Source organism: Typopeltis vanoorti, chromosome 13 (assembly GCF_054136105.1).
Source record: "Typopeltis vanoorti isolate ZY-2024b chromosome 13, IOZ_Tvanoo_1.0, whole genome shotgun sequence".
Lineage (NCBI taxonomy): Eukaryota > Metazoa > Arthropoda > Arachnida > Uropygi > Thelyphonidae > Typopeltis > Typopeltis vanoorti.
The window spans coordinates 85,388,658-85,411,777 of record NC_143561.1 but is presented as its reverse complement, the minus strand read 5'-3'; the positions used below and the strand labels follow the sequence as shown (position 1 = coordinate 85,411,777).

Sequence of the window (23,120 nt, the reverse complement as noted above, 5' to 3'; positions counted from 1 at the left end):
TAATGGGCACATTGCAAGTGCCGACAATACGTATTATGAAACCAAAACTAATAATGTATTGGCATAAACAATTAAAGTACCAGTTTTTTTTAAATTTTTTTTTATTATCCCATGGTATTATTACACCAGATCATAGAGGTCAAGTTCATGTATTTTATACAGCACCTTTTCTGGGTTGTTATAGAGTTCACATTTGGAAATATTCATACAGTTTAGCAAATGCATTGGTGATGCTTCCTTGATGTTACAGATTTTGCAGGTGGGGAAGACTTTTATGCCATTGCTAAACGTGATTGGTCTTGTGTGGCTGTTCTTGAGGCGAGAGATCATTGTAGTGGCACTGCAATTAAACTTGGAGTTGATGGTAGCTCCTGGATTTTCTGCTGAGTACCAGTGGTGAGTCATGTCCTGAAGAATTGTTTTTTTTTTATGCTTTCTTTTTGGGTGGTTTTAAAAAGATCGAAATCTGTGGTATCACTTGATGTTGCTGCCATTTTTGCTACTTCATCTGCAGTTTCGTTTCCCTTTAATCCCACATGGGATCCATTGGAAGATTATTTCGGAATCCTTATGTAGTTTATGTTTTTTGCTATGTCTCTAAGTATTTCTTGATGGTTAGCGTAACAGTTCTTAATAGCTTGAAGGACTGCTAAGGAATCTGTGAAAAATATAAACTCCTTTGGGTTTTGTTTGTCCAAATATTACAGTGTTGTTTTAATGGCTATTAATTCTGCATGGTATGAGTTGCATCCAATACTGTTAGTTGTTTTTAGTTCTATATTTTGAGAGCTATAGATTAGTATGCCACTCCCAGAAATGCCATTTGGATTTTTGGAGCCATCTGTGTAGATCTTTATTGAGTCAGGTCCATATTCCATTATTTTTGAAAGCGCTAATGATCTCAAGATTTCAGTGTTTTCTAGGCTTTTTTTCTCATGTTTTCCTATTTCAAAATTGATAACTATATTACTTAAATTAAGGGGATATTAAATCCCACATAGTTTTAAAACCGAATAAGAAACTCAAAGATTGGAATCAGAGAGTTTCTTGCCGAATGTAGTGAACTATAAAGTATCGGCGACACTAGCGTTAGCCAATGCAAGTGATCCTAGTACGTAGTACAATACCGGACGACTCATTGCAAAGGTGGGGGAAGTTCAGATCGCTATTCTTAGGTATTTTCCATAATCTAAAAACACATTTCCTAGGAAATGTATGCTGTTATTACATTATGGAGGGAGGTCACCACCCAGACCGGTTTCAGCCTTTTTTGAGGCTTCATCAGTGAGTAGCTAGACCTAATATCAAAGTGTATAGCGAAAAGAACTTATGTACTCTGCAAACGAGTTTTCCAAACAGGTGCAACCATTAAGTTACTTAAGTATAAAGAGCTAATAAGCTTCATTTCGGCAATGAAAACATTACTTAAATTAAGGGGATGTTAAATCCCACATAGTTTTAAAACCGAATAAGAAACTCAAAGATTGGAATCAGAGTTTCTTGCTGAATATAGTGAACTATAAAGTATCGGCGACACTAGTGTTAGCTAATGCAAGTGATCCTAGTACGTAGTACAATACCGGACGACTCGTTGCAAAGGTGGGGGAAGTTCAGATAGCTATTCTTAGGTATTTTCCATAATCTAAAAACACATTTCCTAGGAAATGTATGCTGTTATTACATTATGGAGGGAGGTCACTACCCAGACCGGTTTCAGCCTTTTTTGAGGCTTCATCAGTGAGTAGCTAGACCTAATACCAAAGTGTATAGCAAAAAGAACTTATGTACTCTGCGAACGAGTTTTCCAAACAGGTGCAACCATTAAGTTACTTAAGTATAAAGAGCTAATAAGCTTCATTTTGGCAATGAAAACATTACTTAAATTAAGGGGATATTAAATCCCACATGGTTTTAAAACCGAATAAGAAACTCAAAGATTGGAATCAGAGAGTTTCTTGCCGAATATAGTTTATAGTTCATTATCGTTACTTATATATACTTATATACGTTACTTATATATAGTTCGTTATCGATACTTTATAGTTCACTATATTCGGCAAGAAACTCTCTGATTCCAATCTTTGAGTTTCTTATTCGGTTTTAAAACTATGTGGGATTTAATGTCCCCTTAATTTAAGTAATGTTTTCATTGCCGAAATGAAGCTTATTAGCTCTTTATACTTAAGTAACTTAATGGTTGCACCTGTTTGGAAAACTCGTTCGCAGAGTACATAAGTTCTTTTCGCTATACACTTTGGTATTAGGTCTAGCTACTCACTGATGAAGCCTCAAAAAAGGCTGAAACCGGTATGGGTAGTGACCTCCCTCCATAATGTAATAACAGCATACATTTCCTAGGAAATGTGTTTTTACATTATGGAAAATACCTTTGATAACTATATTTTTCCTGTCTTGATTTGGAGGAAATGCTGGATAGTTGGCTATTTTATTTGGACAATCCAAAGGAATTTTATTTTCCATGATTTCACGCATTGTTGATTTTTTTTTTATTTTTTTTATTCTGTTTGTTGGTTGTCAATTTTTAAAAAGTTCACTTGTTCTATGATGTGCAAGGTTGGCTCTTTTTTCTACAAATTTGGTAAGATTTTCTTGCCACTTAATTTTTAAAGGAACAAGGTTGGATTTGAATTCTGCTATTTTTTCAGGAGTTGTATTCCTTAGTCCACATATGATTTTAGCTGCATTTTTCTGAATTTTTCTAAGCTTGTCTAAACTGGTTTGTGATGTTTACATCCAGATAGGCAAAGCATATTCCATTATGGGATGGATAATAGAGGTATATGTGACTTTTAAGGTTTGAGCATCAGCTCCCCACTCTTTACCTGAGATACTTTTCATGATATTTGGTCTTCTTTTTGCTCTGACTGCAACATTGTTGATATGTTTATTGAAGCTTAGTAATGGATCCAGAGTAACTCCAAGGTATTTGGCGTTTTCATTAAATGTAATTAGTTGACCGTTTAGCTTAATCTTTGGTCTCCACTTTTTGAGGTGGTTATTAATAGTAAAAACACAGATTTCTGATTTAGTAGGCTCAATTTTGATTTTTTAGTTTTCACAGTATGTAGTTAAACTTTCAGTGGCTTTGTTTAAGCAACCTGCTGCTGTTTCTAGGTTGTTGTGAGCTGAGAATAGGACCAAATCATCAGCAAGCATAGCTATCTTTGTTTCCTTATTTATATTTTTATCTAAGTCATTTAAGTAGATGGAAAAAAGGAGTGGGCTCAAAACGTTACCTCGAGGGAGTCCCTATCTTATTTTCACTTTCTTGGAAAAGGTATTATTTATTCTAACTCGAATTTTTCTATTTCTTAGAAAGTTATAGATCCAGTTAAGAACTTTCCTTTCTATTCCAATATGACAAAGTTCGGAAAAGAGTTTCTGCCTCCACACCTTGTCAAAGGCATTGCTAAAATCTATAAAACCTACAATGGTGGATTTGGTAGGTTTGGTCTGGAAGTTATCTTGAATTGTCTGGGTTAAGTAGAAAAGTTGATTAGTTGTTGAGTGATTTCTTCTAAAGGCAACTTGAAAATAAGGTAGTATATTATTTTTTGTTTAGATAGTTGGAGTGTTATTTTTTCCATTAATTTGCCTGGAATTGAAGTCAGTGAAATTGGTCTATAACTTCCTGGTTGGTCTTGCGGTTTGTTGGGCTTTAAGATTGATATGATTGTGGCTGTCTTTCAGAACTTTTCCTTGTTTTAGGCTATTGTTGTCTAGGTGAAGTAGCCAATCTAGGGCTTGGGAAGGAAGATGTTTGATCATAATTCCTTGTATGTTATCTGGTCCACATGATTTATTTATATCTAGTCTCTCCAAGGCATCTCCCAATTCAGAGATTGTAAATGCATCCCAGAATAGTTGTTTTGATTTTTTGAGTAGTTTGCAGCATTTTTCTGCTGTCGAGCCTGTTTTGATATTTGATGGTCTTTCCTAGTATTCATCTCTAGTTTGCTTATATTTTGAAAATGAAAGGCCAAAGTATTTGAGAAATCCCTATCTCTAATTTTGATATTTCCATCTGGATCTTTTAGTGTGTTAGTCTCACTTGCCTTTGGTAGGTCTCTTTGTAAATTAGCAGTCAGTTTGCAAAGTTTGGTATCTGAAGTGTTTGGATTTAAGCGGTGGCAAAATTTTTGCCACCTAGATATATTATATTTTTGTTTAATTTCAGCATTTATCTTGTTGTACTCAATCCCGGTTTCTGGAGAGCTTTCAATTTTTAAGATATTAAATCATTTCGTTTAGCTATTTTACTGGCAAGTTCCTGGTGTGAACCTTTGTGTAGTGTGAAATAACTTTTCTCCTGTAGCCCTTTGGGATACTTTTCTTTGCTGCATTTAGGATAGTATTCTTCCAAGTTATATAGTCTTTGTCTAAGTCATCATGGTATGTGTGATCTTTCAGCATTTTACTTGCTTCATCCTTGTATTTCTCCCAATTTGCCTTTTGGAAGTTCCAATGATATTTTCTTTTTTGGGTGGGTCTAGTCATTTTTGGGTTCAGATTGATTAATATTGGAGTATGGTCGCTTCCTACTGGTTCCAAAACAGACCAAATAGCTTTGTCATGAAGATCAGGAGACACTGCAGTGATATCTAGGTTATCTTCTGTACCATAAGAATGAGACAGATAAGTTGGTTCTCCACTGTTGAGAGTTATTAGTCCTGTTTCTTCATCTAAAAAATCACTCAGGTTTTCTTCACTTGGGTTTATTTCCTCAGAACCCCATAACAGGTGTTTGTTATTCATGTCTCCTAAGATAATGGAGTTTTCTTCAATGAGATGGGATAGGTTGGAAAGATTTGGTCAGGAGATTTTGTCAGGAGGATGATAACGATTAAATATGTTTAATGGCTTTTTACTTGGTTCCAGTATTTGAATTCCTTGTATTTCAGTTCCTTCTGATACTATGTCTAACTCAAGAACTTTATATGACAAGTTTCGGATTAGTGTCAGAAGCTCTCCTCCATTTTGGTCCGTAGGCCTATCTTGTCATATGATTTCGTAGTTTTTAATGTTTAGTCTGTTGGTTTGTCGAAGTTGGGTTTCCTGGATGCAAATAATATCAGCATCATGTTTGTCAGCTAGTAGTAATATAAAGTACCATAAATTAAACAATTAAAGTAAAAATATCCAGAATTTTAAATTATGATTATTTTTACAGAAGGACGCTGACCTGCAGAGATAAGAGTTATCATTCCATTGTATAAGACCCAGATCAGACCACGTTTAGACTATTGTTCTCAAATTTGGTCCCCAAGATTTGAAGGAGATAAGAGTCTTTTGACTCCATGGAGGCCTGAATAATAATAATAATTCAATTTTTTATTTATTTTTCAACTTGTTCCTTTTTTATAATGATTTGTGATGCAAAATCTTGATTAATAAATATTTATTTTACTATTTCGTATGTGTTTTTTAAATATTGTATCTATCTGACAGCTTGGGCATTGTCAGATAACATCCTATATTCTAACAATGCTTTATTTAAAAAAATAACAAAAAAAAAAAAACAGTTAATCACCATACTTTTCTTCACTTTGATCTGCTTAAACAATGGAGAAGATCATCATCAGCTATTTAATTGTGGCTTCTTTGTTACTTGGAAGTTTATCGTTTAATATGGAACCTTACGCTCCTTTTTCTGTATGCAGATCTATCCAGCCATTACAAGCTGTGGAAACATTTGGAGGAAATTGTTGTGTGGTTGCTCCTGATATTCGAAGATAATTTGTTTGGATCTTGCATAGAAGCCTATTTACCAAATTATTATTAAATCACAACATTTCCTTATTCTTATAGAAATGTTTGTGGGAAGTAAAACATGATTAACGTTAAGTAAACAGGGATGAATAGTGGTACATGTCAATGCTATGTAAGTGCTTTTATTAAAACAAAAAATAAAAAGCCATAAAGTGAAATATATTAGCAGGTGGAAAGATGAAATCACGTGATTCAGAATTGGAGCTTTAAAACTAGGAGCACTATGGAAGATGAAACACAAAAGGTTTGTCCAGTATGTAATAATCAGGAAATGTTGTGATTTCTAATGAGGGCTTCACATATGTGGGAAAAGGACACAAGTTGTTATTTACATGAATCTGTATAGTAAGGTTTCAGGTTTCTTTAAAATATTCATATTTTTAATGGTTGTGGAAAGCTTTCATGTAGTTTCATTTTATTTTGGCTATCAGTTAGTGTGACTGGCAAGACCAGATTTGCCAAATTGTGAAACTTAATCCATTTTTACACTTACACTTTATTTCTGCTTTTCAATTTTTGACTGCAGTGGGTTCATGTATGCATAATGCATCTTGAACAGTGGTGGCTCGTACATAAGCACTGCAACACTGCAGCACCCCCCCAAGGAAAAAATGGAAAAAAGTAAATTTTGTTTGTGTTTATAATATTAACAATGTTTACAACATTATATAAATGCAATACAACATCTTAATGGTTACAGCTTATGTTTCGACATTGATTGAATAGTTAATAATTGGAATTGTTCGATTGATGCCTTAGATTACGACACAAATGCACTGCAATCTGACGCAGTGTTCGAATTATCACATTCGACCAATTGCAGCTTGACTCGCCAATATTTGCTTGCGCTTCTCATTGCATGTCACAAGTGATTCCGACACTGCTCGTTTGGGCAGTGTATTGTATGCTTGCGCACGTTATTTCTGTGAGATACGAAACTTTTATTATTGTGCGTGTTCGTGGTGAACTATTTTTGTAAGTCTTTTATTTTGTTGAAATAACATATAATTATTTATTTATTATAGATACAAGGTTATGACGAGTGTCACTGTTGAAAATATGAAAAGAATTATATTTTTTCAATTATTGTTACACGAAACAAATGCACTGAGAACTAATGCAGTCAGAATTATCTCGCCAATTGCAGCTAGACTCTCCGATGTTCGTTTATGCTTGGCATTGCACGTTACAATTTTCCCCTTAATTTTCCCGTTACCAAAACACCTTTGTGGGCAGGTGCATTGTCCTGATGAAAGGTGATTTTTTCTCTTCTGCAAACCGGGTCTTTTCTCGTGAATTTTTTAATCTAGTCTGGTTAAAAGATCCGAATAATATTCCCCGGTTATTGTTTTACCCTTTTCAAGATAATTAATAAACAAAATGCCTTTAGCATGACTTTTTCTGCTGATGGAACTGACTTTGTCTTCTTTGATGCTGAACAACTGGCTTCTGTCCACTGTTTTGACTGCTGTTTGTATTCTGGTGTGTAACGGTGAATCCAAGTCCATATTAATAAATGTATATTAATATGGACTTGGATATTACTTGGATATTACATCCATAGTAATAAATCATTGCACAAAATCAGTTTTATTCTTATTAAAGTGCTCCAAGCACTGTTCAGAAATTTATATGCGAGTGTGTGTTTTTGATCTGCGAGCAAATGCGGGACCCATATTGCACGAAGGTTTTTCATTTGCAATTCATCATGCAAAATATATCCTACACATTCTTTTGAAATGCCTATAGTCTCAGCAATTTCACTCACTTTGACTCGCTGGTCATCCAATACCATATCGTGCACTTTATCAGTGATTTCGTGTGCTGTTACACTTTTTTGACTTGGATCATCTTCAAAGCTGGTACGGCCATGTTTAAATTTGGCAGTCCATTTCTTAATTGTTGAAAATGAAGGAGAAGATTGCTCATAAACCTTTTTGAATTCCAAATGAATTTCTTTTGCTGTTAAACCTTCTTTTACAAAGAATTTTATAACTATACGATACTCAGTTTTATTCATTTCAAGGAATACAGACAAACACTTTTGCTTCAGACAACTGTATAAAACAAACTACTTGATAGAATGACTTGCAATTTCACATGGATGCTTATGACAGATGTACCAACTTAGAAAACAAAAAATCTTGCTGAAAGTGTTGCCATCTGTTTTCGAAGCCGAAAACTTTTCAGGCCACCCTCGTATTTGTATTTTTCATTTAATCGCTAGTATATTTTTGCCTCCAGCAGTGACTGGTGTATTATGCGACATCCACCATTGTATTTCATTCCATGTTTCAACTGTGTTATTTTTGGCTAAAGTTGGCCAAGACAGCCAATGAAATATAATCCTTTCCTTTAGTGTTATATAGCGATCAGCATTCGTTTCAGTAAAATTATGGAGATTACAACCATGTTAGGAATAATTACTTTAATTTCTGACACACACATAGAGACAAGCTATGTTACATTTCAAACAGTATGCTAAATGACAATGATTTGATCACCAGTTATTCTACTTGGCTGACCTCTAGTGAAAAAAAAAAAAAAACCTACATCAAAACTGTATTCTATTTATAGCATCAGAGAACAAATTCATATAGGTAGTTTTAATACAGCAAAAGTGGTGGTCTAATTCATAATTTAACACGAGTGTTGTTATCTTGGAGTTAAAATCTTAGATTACTTACAGTTCTAATTATAATTAACTGTTAGACCAAAAGATTATGTAGATAGAATATGTGTCATCCATATTCTTGGGATTTTTAGACCACCATTATTGTTAAGATTAAGGTGGTTGATAAGAATTTCACAGGCCTTCTTAAATTTATGCTCGTACCCCGTTTTGGTGTGATGTAAAACACAGGTGCCTTTCCAGTCAATTCTAACACTCTTCATGAAATTTTTTTTTTTTTTCACTAGAGGTCAGGCCAGTAGTATAATGGTTGATCATGCCAGCCTGGTTGGCCGAGTGGTTAGCGTATCCGCTCTCCAGCCAAAAGGCTGCGGGTTCGAATCCCGCCGTGGGCATGGATGTTATGATTGTCTGTGAAAGTACCAGTGGTGGTAGTCGGCGGTAGATGGCGTTGGTGTTAGGTAATGAAGGTTGGTGGAGTAATGAGACGAAGAGTTGTAGAGTAGATGCCCTCCCTCGATGAGTCTTTGGACTCCCTGGAGGTGTGATGTAATAATAATAATAAAATCATTGTCACTTTGGCATACTGTTTGAAATGGAATATAGCTTGTCATTGTATATATGTGTGTATAACTCCAGATGATCTTAATTTGAAGGTTGAAATGGTGGGAAATGAAAGTAATTATTCCTAACACAGTTGTAGTCTATAATTTTACAGAAATCAATGAAATAAGTTCAGCTAAATTGTGTTATTTCACTTGTCAATTTATACATTTAAATTTCTAGTAATACTTTCTGGACATGTGTAAGTTTTATATTCTTCAGTTTCAGAACATAAAATCTTCACAATCCCAACATTCACACAACTTGCTCCAAAAGTGGGTAGCCTTTACCGCAGCATCCCAGTAATTGATCATTGTAATCATGTTAAAAAATTCAATGAAGATGAATTGATAATATTGAAGTTAAGTATTAATTTTAATATTGTACCATTTTTCTCATTATGTGTCAAATCTATGGTAATTTTTATTTGAAATATACTATAGTTTGAATGAATTATATTATTTGCTTGTAAACTGATATTCTACCTAAAGTAGACATTTTTAGGAATGTTTGTTAGCTGATATTCCATTTAACTTTTATTTGCTGCTTGTATTTATTGTGTTTTCTGTAATTTTATTTTTATATTTATAAAATTATTCTTATCTGTTATTAAAAATAAAAAGTTGTTTACTGTGGATTATTCAAATATTATCATAATAATCTAACAAACTCTCTTGTAGAATTACAACTTGGAATATTTTTTATATATATAGAGAATAAACTGCATGCTCTGTGTTAACTGTAATAGTGGCACACCTCTGCCGGTGGATAATCACAATCAAATAAAACAAACTCTTTGTGATAATACTTGTCACATGCAAGTTGGAAGTGAAGGTGCTGCAGTGAGTATGACGCAGCAGCATTCAGAAAATCAAAACCAGACAACCAGAGGAGGGCTGAGAGTATACAAGATTGTGGTCTTAGGAGATGGGGGTGTTGGAAAAAGTGGTAAGAATGATAAGTTTATGCTTCTCTTAGTACATTGTTAACTTAATTTGTTAAAAAAGAAACATAGAAATATTAAATTTAGCACCATGAAAAAATCTTTATTTACTTGATAATTCCAATTTTATCCTTTAATATATGCTGTTTTTTTTTTTTAATCATATTGAGTGTTTTTCTTAGCTTAAATTTTCTAAACTTTTTTTTCCATATGTGTATGCATGTGAAGAAGTTTCTGAATGATAGCAATTAACAGGGTTAAAATTGATTTGAAGTGTTAGAGAACATATAGAAGCAAACAAATGAATCCAAATAATCTGAATTTTCATCAAGTTTTGGGTTTTGGTTCGGTTTGGTTTTAGTTCACTATTTTGGTTGAGTACTGCATGTCTCTACGATGTTTATTAATAGTGTTTTGCATTTTTAATAGTGTAAACAAGTTGACATTTATAGTGTCTTATTCATTGTGTAGCTATGAAATGGATACATCTCCAAGAAAGTATTCAAAAATATGTACTTTTTCTCAGCACACATCCATGACTCAAAGATAAATTGCCAACGAGTGTGGTTTGTTGGTTTGGGTACTGTTAATGCAATTTTAAAGAGGTTTAGGGAGACAGGTACCTTTTTTCTCCTGACAGAAAAAGAAAATATGAACAAAAAAGGGAAACTACACTTAAGATTGTTTACTAGTTAAATTTTCTGCTTTGGACTTAAATAGAAACTTGGCAGCTAGTGGGATTAATGTTTCTGACATGAGAAGCTGTCGAAGATTGTGGAAGCAGGAGGAACTGCCCACAGATGAAAAAGAAAAACTGTTGATGAAGGCTAAATGGATATGCAGGAAAAGAGGCTCCAGTAGGCAGAAGTGTACAAAGATTTGACTGTTGAGAAGTGGAATAAGGTCATATTCTGAAATGAGAACCATTTCTTTGTCAAAAGAGAGCAAGTACCCTATGTTTGTAAATCAGTAGCTGAAATTATCCCTCCCAACTTCAACAAACTCCTAAACACCCAGCTAAAAAGATGTTCTAGGGTTGTTTTACACATGACAGTCCAGGATCGCTTGTGCCTGTTGATGGTATGATGAAAAGTGACAAATACATCAAATTATTGTAGAATAGGGTGGTAACAGATCCAGAAAGGCAAAGAAACTCCTCTTCCAACAGAATTTCACTTCATGCCACACTTCAGAAAAAAGTGCGAGTTCCTCAAAAAAGACATCTAATTGCTTCAGTGACCAAGTAATTTTCCTTACATTAACCCAATAGAAAATTTGTGAACTGTAGTGAAAAAGGGACTGACTTGGAAAATTAAATTGTGATACAAAGAATAACTTAGCACAATCCATTATAAAAGTATGGTTTCAAGATGCAGAAATAAGAAAAATGTATTCGATGTTGGTAGAGTCCATACCTAAGCAAATTAATAAACTTATTAGTAACAGAGCAGCACATATAAATTAGGTATAGTTGGAGTTTAAATGTTATATATTTTCTTGCAAAATTAAAATTAATGTGTAATATTTCCATCTACTTTTTATGCCCAGTTTCCATGTTTGTTGTTAAATTAAGATTCTGTAGAGAGGACTTTTCAATTACATTAAGAGTCACGATGAATGTATGCACTTGAGGTATCACAAGGTATCTTACTACTGTAAACATATTTGCTGTTTATATGCTCACTATCTTCTAATATAATGCATCCCATGCATGCCAGTCCTTTGTGCACTCATCACTACCTTGTGCAACTTTCTTTATGGACCCTTTGTTCTTCTGTCCTTTGAAAAAAAATTTCCCTAGTATCCATCCAATAAATAATATAATATTTCTGTTCTCCAAACCACACTGATCATTATCAATATTTCCTCATTAACAATGCTCTGTACCACATCCTACCTTTATCCAAAGCTTCATTTGCAAATTCCTGTGACTAGATTTGAACAGTGTTCTAGATGTGTGTGGTCCAATCGGTGGCTTATTCAGTAGAACTACCACACCTTAGCTCTGTCTTAGCACTCTCCTGCGTTATCTTCACCACTTTTGTAATGTATCTCCTGAAATTCAATTCTCTATTCATCCATTACCTCAGTATTATTTGTTTCTCCAGTATAGTTACACTAATGTGCATCCTTCTATCTCTGGATCTCAGAGTTCAAAACCACATCCTTAGCTATGTTAATATGTTTGCACCTGGAAGTGCCTGCACATGCACAAACTACTGGCAGGAATTATCTTTAGCACATATATATATATATATATATATATATATATATATATATATATGCCACTTCTGTGTCGAGCAGTTGCATTTTCACAAAGCTTATATGGCATGTATAAGTTGCAACTTTTTTTTGGTAGAATTTTATTTGTGAAATTAGCATTTTTGAAGTGTCTAGATGATATTGATTTGATACCAGCAGGTGAACTCTAATATCAACTATGTCCACCTTTTGGCTTGGATCACCTCCTGTACCCTTTGAGGGTGGCTTTCCACCAATGTGCAACAGACATCAGTTGGAATTTTCCTCCATTAGAGCAGCACTAAGTTCAGTGACAGATCAAGGATGTGCTGCATTGGATCTCATTCACCACTACAATTTATCCCACAAGTGTTCGATGGGATTGAGGTCAGGACTCTGCACAGGTGAGGGTAGTCATTTAACACCCATCTCTTCTTACCATTCCATAACAGCTTTGTGACATGGGGCATTGTCATCTTGATAGTAACATGGGTCCATTCCTTGAAAACTCCACAGTGTAGGTAGCACCTGACTATCCAGAATATCAAGGTATTGAGCAGCCTTCATGGAACCATGGACAATGACCAGTGGTCTGACTCCAAACCAGCTGAATGCACTCCCACCACCAAACTTGACTGTGGGTACAACACACTGTGGTAACATGCGTTCACAAGTTTGCCTCCACACCCTGCTATCAGATTGGAAACAGGTGAACTTTGATTCATAACTCCAGAGTGCCATTTTTGCACCGGTCAGTTGTCCTGTTCACATGTTCTTTGCACCAGACCAGACGAGCTGCTTTGTTTGTTGTTATGTTAAGCTTGTGTATTACTGCTCTTCCATGGAAACCCAGTAAATGGAGTTCTTTTTGTTCAGTATTAGTACTCACCATGGTGTTACTGGTGCTCTAAAAATCATCATGGATGGTCTGTGCATTGTAGCCGGTTTTTGCATGCCACCTGTTTTAACACCCTCCTGTCCCTGTCAGCTATTTTCTGCAGCTGCCCTGGGTATTTTTCCGCACTAGTAATGCCAGAACATCTCCATTTGTTGATCACATTGCCACCCATTGATTTTGGGTGCTCCAGTTAAGCTGCAATGGCATGTATGGACACACCACCAATGTCACATTGGTGGTGTGTGACAAAGAGGACGATGACACCTCTCAAAGTTGCTGAGTTAGCAGCGTGTTGCCATACCTCCTGTATTCAATTGCTGCAATGAAATATTGCGTCCTACAATCTGTACACCAGTTTTTATGTTATCAAACCTGGAATGTTCCATAACTTCAAATAACAGGGGTGTTTGGACAATTATTGGTGTGTGTGTGTGTGTGTGTGTGTGTTCATGTTGATCTTTTTGCTTTACGTAAACTGTGTGCTTTCTGTACCCAATGATTGCATTATAAACAGCTGTTATACGTATTTTCTGTAACTAAATTTGAAAGAGGTGTTAGGACCAATGCATTCAGTTAGTTAATATGTTTAGTGCTACAAACAATCTGGTTTACTTGCATGCTTGCAGCATAATCTGTGGGAGAGGAGTGTTTCCCCCCCCCCCCCCCCGTTATGAGTGTCATTCCAGTTGTCTCTAATTACTGTAATGATTCTAAATTATAGTACATAAACTGTAAATGTTTATGTATTGGATTTAGTGATAAAGCTATTTGTTTTTCTTGTTTCTGCAGCATATCATATGTTTAGGTTGGAATATTTTTCATGTCTAGGAACATTTTTATTCCAGTCTTTGAAAACAACAGATGTAGTAAAAATATCTATCTGAATAAAAATAATACTTCATGTTATAGGAAGTGGTTGACTGCTTAAAAAAAAGGGGGGGGGGAATAAATGTAGGATTTGTCATTTTATCACCGTAAAATGTATACTGATCCTCAGTAAACAAAAGAAAATTCTTTGAAAACAAAGTGAAATACAAATAAAACTGAAATAAATACACACAACAATTGCAACAAATTTTGCAAAATGATATGCTGTTTTCCATCAACCCATGTATTCCCTGCCATGCCTAAATGAATCACGTAATCACATTATTAGTTCATTGGATTAGTCCTCTATAGATGTTTTTATTTTTACTGAACTACTAAATGTATATAGCAGCTGTTTATTATTGGTAAATTATTTATACTTTGCAACAGTGGTGGCCGGTGAAATTATAAGTGGTGGTGCTGCATATACAAAATAAAATAAAAAAAATTCTTTTTTTCCTAATTAGTAACCAATTTATTAATAATTAAATCTGTAGATTTATTTATTAATAAATTGGTTACTGATTAGGAAAAGAATAATAATTTTTTATTTTTATTTTGTATAGGCAGCACCCCCACTTAAAATTTCACCGGCCGCCACTGCTTTGCAAACAAATCTCTTTCCTTCTTGCAATTTTTTTTTTGTTTTGTTTTAATTGTGCCATCATAAATGCACTTATGTGTCTAGAATTTATAGGATCACATGCTATACACTCCACTCAGCAACTCGCAGGACACACTTAACAAATGTTAATTATTAATATTTCTAAATCACTTAGGGAATTGAAACAACGTAGATCCGAATATAAATTAAATAATACTTTAATAGATATTTCCGATATTTCGGCAATGTCTCATTGCCATTTTCTAAAGGAACTTACAAAAAGGCAGGTGCACACAGGCCATAACAATACAGTAACTGGAAATGAAGATCTGAAGCTATCGTTCTCCTAGAAGTCCTGATGGTGCCCTCTGGCGGGCTAAGTAGGCGTTCTTGGTCGTTGGGCTGAAGGTCTGCTGATGTATGCCTCCCAAATTTGGGGCAGTCGCATACAACCAAATTTGTTGAGGTTTGGAGAGTTACTTAGGGCAGAGGCTGATTCCATAAATAATCTTTCGAATTTATATTTGCTCCGGTGTATTATTGTTGCTTTCTTCCACCGTATTCTGTGGTGAGTATCCAGAGCATGGTCTGCAAGACCAGAATGGCTATATTTGTAAAACCGGATGTAGTCCTTGTGTTCAGAAATTCTGATATTCGCTGTCCTGCCTGTTTGGCCAAAGTATGACAGTTTACAACTGCAAGGGACCTGGTATACACCAGGTAAGTCTAGGGGAAGTGGTTGGTCTTTGGTAGAGCGGATAAGGGATGCCAATTTTCTGTAAGGCCTGTAACAGGAGGTGAGGTCATGTTTTTTTAGAATTTTGGTAATTTTTTCTGAGGTGCCTCGGATGTAGGGAATGGTGATGGATTTAGAGTAATCTTTTTGTGGAGGGGAGGAGGAGGGGGGGGGGGCTGTGGTTTGTAGGTTTTAATATTTTTTGGGGGGGGGGTAGCCATTGGCTGAGAAAGTGTTGAGGATGTGATTTAGTTAAGTGTTAAGGACTATGTCGTTAGAACAGATTAGTTTAGCCCTGTTGTATAGTGTTTTTACCACTCCATATTGTTGTGAGGGGGGTGGGGTGGGATTGTTGGTGGTTGGCCAAACAGGCAGGACAGCGAATATCAGAATTTCTGAATACAAGGACTACATCCGGTTTTACAAATATAGCCATTCTGGTCTTGCAGACCATGCTCTGGATACTCACCGCAGAATACGGTGGAAGAAAGCAACAATAATACACCGGAGCAAATATAAATTCGAAAGATTATTTATGGAATCAGCCTCTGCCCTAAGAAACTCTCCAAACCTCAACAAATTTGGTTGTATGCGACTGCCCCAAATTTGGGAGGCATACATCAGCAGACCGTCAGCCCAACGGCCAAGAACGCCTACTTAGCCCGCCAGAGGGCACCATCAGGACTTCTAGGAGAACGATAGCTTCATATCTTCATTTCCAGTTACTGTATTGTTATGGCCTGTGTGTACCTGCCTTTTTGTAAGTTCCTTTAGAAAATGGCAATGAGACATTGCCGAAATATCGGAAATATCTATTAAAGTATTATTTAATTTATATTCGGTTTGTTTCAATTCCCTAAGTGATTTAGAAATGCATAACCAACGTATAAGCCTATCTACGAGAATTAATTATTAATAATTCATTTGCCAGTAATGAAAGTATTTCTACTTACACTTGTTCTCTCCTTTACATTTCTCATTCTTACAACACTTATTAATGATGGTTCACATATTTATACCTTTGAGTAATTCAAATATACCAATCAAATATAGCATTCTCCTTCATAATTTTTCTAATATATCCTAGAACTTGTTATCCCCATTCACACAGATTTCATTACAATGAAAGAATTGTCATGATACATAGCATGTCTCTGCTGAAACCCAAGAACAAATTTCTGCAGAACACGTTTTCTCTCACCCCATCAGATAAGGTGATGCCAAGAGAGCTACAATTGCCCCAACATGAATGTGTTAAATCATTAATTCCATTCGTGCATCTCTCTAGCTTACCTTAAATCCTCCTTTAGTGCTATATCATCATTGCTAATAAACCTTCCAGTATCACTCACATCATGAGCAAATAACTCTCCATGTGACCTATTAACATAAATATTAGCATAAATATTGACCAGTAATGGTTCCAGCTCAACCTTGAACATAACCATTTTCTGTGATACAAATGGCTGATAGCATCAAAGAGTTGTAACTCTTGATGCTGTCAGCCATTTGTCAGTCCAATCTACTAGCCTAATATCTAAACCCATCATCATCCTTTCAGGGATTTATGCCTGATGGCCAGTTAGTATATGAGCTCTTATTAATTTTTCTAAAAAATCTTAATGACTTCAGATGAAATAACTTTCCTATTGTTCAGTACCTCCATTTTATAATCTTCATGTAACACTTCCTTCACTCTTTTACTCCTTAGAAACCTTTCCATTTGCAAGACTTCCATTAACCACCCAGATCAATATCATTCACAGTACATTCCCTTAAAAAGCATAATCTCATATAAACCTTTTTGTTGGCATTCAGAGCACAATAATTGTTTCTTCCTTACTAGTAAGACTAGAGCAAGATAACTGCTATTCTTTGTATGAATAGCAGTTTTTTTTTTAAAATACTTTTTATAGTCGTAAAGTGTAGTCCCTTTGATTTTCTAGTCATTCATTTTATTCCAAATCTTATCTCTCTTACCTTAGTTATTCTGAGCTGAATTGGCCGAGTGAATAATGCTTTGGCTCTGTAACTCATATGTTGAACCTCGCTTTGGACATAGATGTTTGCGAATGTCTAGGTGGCCCATGCATTTCACATTCAGTGGGCAACCATCACTTCCTGCTTAATAGAGACCTTGAAGTAGATTGAAAAAAGTTCCATTAGGTCACTAGAATAGGATTTCCAGATTATCTTTTTTTGAATTGGCACCATGTTCTTTCAAGTTCTTCCATCCATGGTATGGTCTCAAGTTGGTTCTTAGTCTGTTATAATCACCTGACTTGTAATTCTGCATAAATTTCTGTTTTTTTCTGATAGCTGCATGTTTACTCAACTCTACTCAAGACAATGATCACTCTTACCAACCAGGGTCAAAGAAATCATCTTATTTACAAATTATCTTATTTTACAACTAGACTAAAAACTTGATCCTCTACCATTTACTGTCTAAGAAACTGAGTTACTTTATGATTATCAATGGCTAATCTCCATAATCCCTTCTGGGTTCACTGGTTTATAGCAGCATTTTATTAAATATTCTAAAATGCCCAACTATACCCTGCATCTTACACTCCTGAGTCATCAGTTTCATTTCTAAGGCTCCCCTGAATGGACAACTCATCTACTGTTATGTGTAATTGTTCTTCTCCTCCACATGCTCTCAAAATATGCTGCATGTTTCACTTTCTGTTCCTATTAGGACTTCATCTTCTGTTAGGCTTGTTTTACTCCAGTCATCTTTTCCATAGGGAGTCAAATCCATAAACTTATTTCTGATGATCTGTCATTTGTATAGGAAAAGCAATGCATAGTTAGTATTTCTGTTAGCCTTGTATTTCTTTGTGTATAACATTAGTGACACATGTAGAGAAATGCTTACAATGCTGTAGGTTCTGTATCCTCTGTTATATATGGGATTGATATAAAATATATATTATTGCTCTCCCAGTCTGCTCAGGTATACTGTATAACCTCTCCTCACTTAAGTCACAATCTCTCACATGATCATCCCTGCTGCCTTCCACTCTGACAACTGTAATTTCCTCTCCTCAATGCTCACTTAATGAATATACTTTTAACATGTAAACATAACAAACAATATTTTATATACAAATATTTCTGTTTGAATTGATGTTAGTTTCAAACAGAAATATTTGACATAAACATAAGAAACAATAAAATGTTATGGTTTCTTATGTTTATATGTTAAAAGCATATTTATTATGACCCAAATGCTTCTGAAAACTCAATGCTCACTTGTTCAGGACTGCACCTTCATTGTCTGTTGTTTCTTTTATAGATGTAATGCATCTCCTGCATACAGCTCTTATCGACAAATGCACTTCAGAGATCCATATCTCAAAACCTTGCTTCTTACATATTCTTACTATCATGTCATTTTTCACTGCTTTCTCTTCAACTCTGTAGTATTATACCAAGGCAACACACTTATTCTCCCCACATTTTTCTGCTGCAGTCTAATATTTTAATCTTCCTCTATTCAATTTACACTGCTTTTCGGACCCTTCTTACCAGCATCTCATTGATATGTTGACTTTGCTCTCATTGCTGTAGGTCACATACACACAATCATTTCCTCTAGGTAAACACTCCTCTGACATTGTTCTGCAAACCCGAAAATCATTGAATCTCTATACATTATCCTCCTCAATCATTTATTTCGTTTATGCTGTTATCAGCCACTATGTTGTGTCTTTCACTCTATCATTTCATATATTTGCTTTGTTCTTCCACTCTTTTGTTCCTGTTTTTTAGTCACTCATGCCTTTGCTCTGTTAACCTCCTAATCTCTGTTCACTTTTCACAGCTTAGTTCTCATGTTTTCCATTTCCTTACCATCTGCATTTCTATACATGTCCTCAGCACTCAGCAAAAAATCAGAACATATTGGTGAACAAATGTTTTCTTAATAAAGAAAAACTCTGTATCCAACAACACTTTTGCATGCCACAAAGTAGTCATATATCTGTCAACTACTCACTTGATAATAGGCTAATGACAGTCCATTATTAACCTGTCAAAATAAGTTTTAATAGTACAAACTTATGTGTACTATGAATTAGAAAGTTTATGGCCAAATAGGTGAATTGCTGTTATGCTTTTGGTCCTAAATTGATTGTTCTTGATGGAAAATTCTATATACAGACTTGAAGGGAATATTGTGAGTTTCTCAATAATATCCTCTGTTGCTCTGTTTCAACTTTTTCCTGAAAAAGTTTGAATAATAAGTCTTGAACTCTTTTGAAACAAAAAGGAAAAAAAAAAGTTATCTTTTTTCTGTATGGCTATTAAAAAGCCCTTGAAATAATAAATAATAGCATTTGCACATATAAATGTCAGGATTGAAAAAGAAATTGTATAAAAAATCATATAAATGTATGAAAAGTTTTATTATTATTATTACTATCTCAGACCTCCAGGCAGTCAAATATGAAAATGGAATCATCAAGTCAGAATTTTTGGCAAAGCTCTTGATTTCCAGCAGTGTTGGCCACATGGCTTGATCAAAAGAAATAAAATTTCTGCCAAAAATAATTTTCATGTGTTTACTGCATTACTTTCTATTTGTCTAAAAAACATTTTTTTTTAATCTCTAAAGAATTCAGACAGATTGTGTTTCCCCATAAAGGGAAATCTGTTCAAATAGATAATTAAAAAAAAAAAAATCCTATTTCTATCTTCATGTTGACCTGAGAAAATCTAATTCAATGGATTATGCCTCATAAATGAATCTATGGCTTTCATTTTATAGTAATTATTGTTATTATTGGCAGGATCACTTAAGGTTCAAAGTCAAATAATTTGGAAGAGACTTCCACTTTGCCTTTCGGGAATGCAGAGAACTGACTGAGGCTTCTGACCTAATATCCATTCCTCACCTTCATATGGTATGCCCTGTTAGTAGGTATCTACTGGGCACTGAATGAACGAGGATGGGCTTCAGTTTGTGACTTAGCCAACCAAATTGTACTCTCAGTTGACTTTAGCTACAAATGCATATGATAGTAACACATGATGAAATTTCATGCTGGCTTTGCACAGTTAAACAAGGTCCCTGCTGTTTTCATTAGAAAACCTGGGTGAACACTGTAACAAGCTCCAACCCAATATCTAGAAGATGAAGAAGAACATATCTAACTTCAGAAGAACTGAAGATAAGGACCATCAGTATAAGGAGTATTAATGGGAAGGAAATTGAACTTGCAGAAGAATTGAAAAAGTGCAATGTGAACATAATTGGCATTACTGAGACAAAGAAGACAAAAACAGGTAGGATCTTAAACAAGTCGGATAAGTATAGGATATTATATTCAGGCAATAATAATCAAGGAGAAGAAGCAGTAGCAATAGCATTCCACACCAAACATGAAGATAAACTTCTTGATTGGAAGGCAGTTTCAAGTAGAGTTATGTGGGCAAACTTCAAAATATGGAAATGGACAATGAAACTATTTGTTCCTTAAAACCTTCTGTGGTTCCATAGAAGGTTCTAAGGAAGAATTGGAGGAATTTTTCAAGTCATTAAAATAGGCAGCTGACATAAAGAAAATGGAAAAAGTGGTCCTTGTTGGAGATCTGAACATCAGAGTAGGAAATGAATCCCATACAGTAAAATTTTGGGAAAATTTGGAGAAAAGCACAAAGCTAATAATGGTAAGTATTTGCTGGAAGTCTGATCTGGACACGGATTAGTCATCACTAACGCCATGTTGTTCCAACATAAAGAAGTGCATCAATTCATGTGGAGAGAACAATTAAGAAATAAGAAAACTTCTTTGACTATGTGATTGTTGATAGTGATGTTTATTCTGGTTCAGATTACAAGTGTATTGAGGATTTGAAATTGGAAGTGACGATTATAGTGCTAAAAAGGATAAAAATAAATATCACATTGAAAAGAATACTACGTAAGAAAGTCTTTAAAATAATTAAAGTTGAGCATCTTTTACAGATAAACTGTAGACTTGACTATACAAACATTATTGAAGAAAAATAAACTAGATTGAACCCAAACCTTGGAGTCTCAGTGGCAAACTCAGAAGGAACTAACTGATTCAACTAGGGAGGTAGTATGTGGTGAAGTTGTCTGCAAGGGAAAATAACACTCCATGGTGAACAAAAGAGATTAAAGAAGTGGTCCTGGAAAAGAAGAAAGCACAACAAAAGTTCTTAGCAAATAAGTCAGCAGATCCCTTAAAAGAGTGCAGAGAAAAATGTAAGAGAGCTAAGCGATGTGTAAAAGTGACTAAACAAAAGTCATGGGAGGACTTTGGTAAGAATATAGAAAATAAATAACAGGAAGGTGGCAAAATGTTTTGGAGGCTATTGAAAAAGCTCAGAAATGAGTAATAAAAAGAGTACTTTATCAAAGATGATAAAGTTGACATAGAAACTGGAGATAAGGCTATCCCAGATGTCTGGAGTATGACTGTTAAACAAAAAATTTTAAAAAAATCAAGGTTAAAAAAAGCCATCATAAACTTAAAGTGGAAAGGCAACCGGAGTAGATGATATTCAACCAGAAATCCTTAAGTATGGAGGTATAAAAGTTTTGCAGTGGGTACACTGCATAATTCAGAAAGCCTGGTCAGAAGGTTGAATTTCAAATGATTGGAGTAGAGCTCTCATATTTCCCATCTATGAAAAAGGAAATAAAGCTGAATGCGAGAATTATAAAGGAATTTCTCTACTAAGTGTTCCAGGTAAGATTTATACAAGCATACTTGAAAAGAGGTTGAGAAAAATTGTGAAAGAGAAACTTGTAAAAGAACAAGCTGAGTTCAAGCCAAATAGATGTTTGGAAGATCAGATTTTCACTTTACAACGAATAGTTATATATGTTCTGGACTAACTGATTAATACCGGCATTATTTATAATGCCTGACCATTATGAATAATGACAAACAAAATCGGGCACTATAATAAATTTCACATTGTTTATCATAATTTATCACACTGATGGGTCAATGTGATTACTGCTATCATGTGGTCAGGCAAAGTGATAATAATGATACCTTTTTGGCAGTTACAAGCGGTAGGGTTTGGGAGAGGAGAAATTCTTTTGAATTTCTTTTTGTCGGGTGATGTGAAAGGAACTTTGCCCAGGTTACTCAAATTTTTACAAAATTAGTGTATTTGACAATGATAGAAAAAGTGAAAGAGTCGAAAACCAAAGTGGCTTGGCCATATAAACATCATATGCAGACATTATAATATGCATATAGCAATTTGATTAAAAATTATGTTCGCAATGAAGAAATGTTTCAGATATTGCACGATGCCCATATCACTATTGGCCATGGTGGCAGAAACCACATGGAAAAAGAATTAAGTACGAAATATAGTACGAAATGGAAATATAAAAATATTACAAAGAAGATTATTGTAATTTAGGTTAGTTTTTTTTTTTTTTGAAAATCAAATTGCACAAAGGGAATGTAGCTTTATTCGTAACGTCTGCTCTTATTCTTAATGGAAAAAAGTGAAGGGTTTTTTTTTCTTTTTTTTTTTCCAAATCAAATTGTCCAAAGGGAATATAGCTTTACTCATAATGTCTGGTCAATTTAATAAATGAATCAATATTTATCAGACTGCATGGCCATTTTAGTCATTATTTATAATTGCCAGGCATTATAATGATCTATTGGTCATTTGCCCATAACATATGTATATTATGGGCCATAAGTTGGTACTTAAGTTTTGTAGATCTAGAAAAGGCATATAACAAGTTGTGCAAAAAAATGGAACATTATACAGAGCAAAACATAGTCTATATTTGCATAG

General features: G+C 34.7%; 1 protein-coding gene across 1 annotated transcript in view; it reads left to right on the top strand.

The window, feature by feature from the left end:
* Positions 1–23,120, top strand: part of Ric (Ras-related protein interacting with calmodulin) — a 126,948-nt gene that overhangs the window by 20,870 nt on the left and 82,958 nt on the right. Inside the window, exon 2 of the mRNA XM_090403071.1 lies at positions 9,739–9,973. Coding sequence (XP_090259197.1) covers positions 9,751–9,973 — 223 coding nt within the window. The 5' untranslated portion in view covers positions 9,739–9,750. The remainder of the gene's footprint in view (positions 1–9,738; positions 9,974–23,120) is intronic.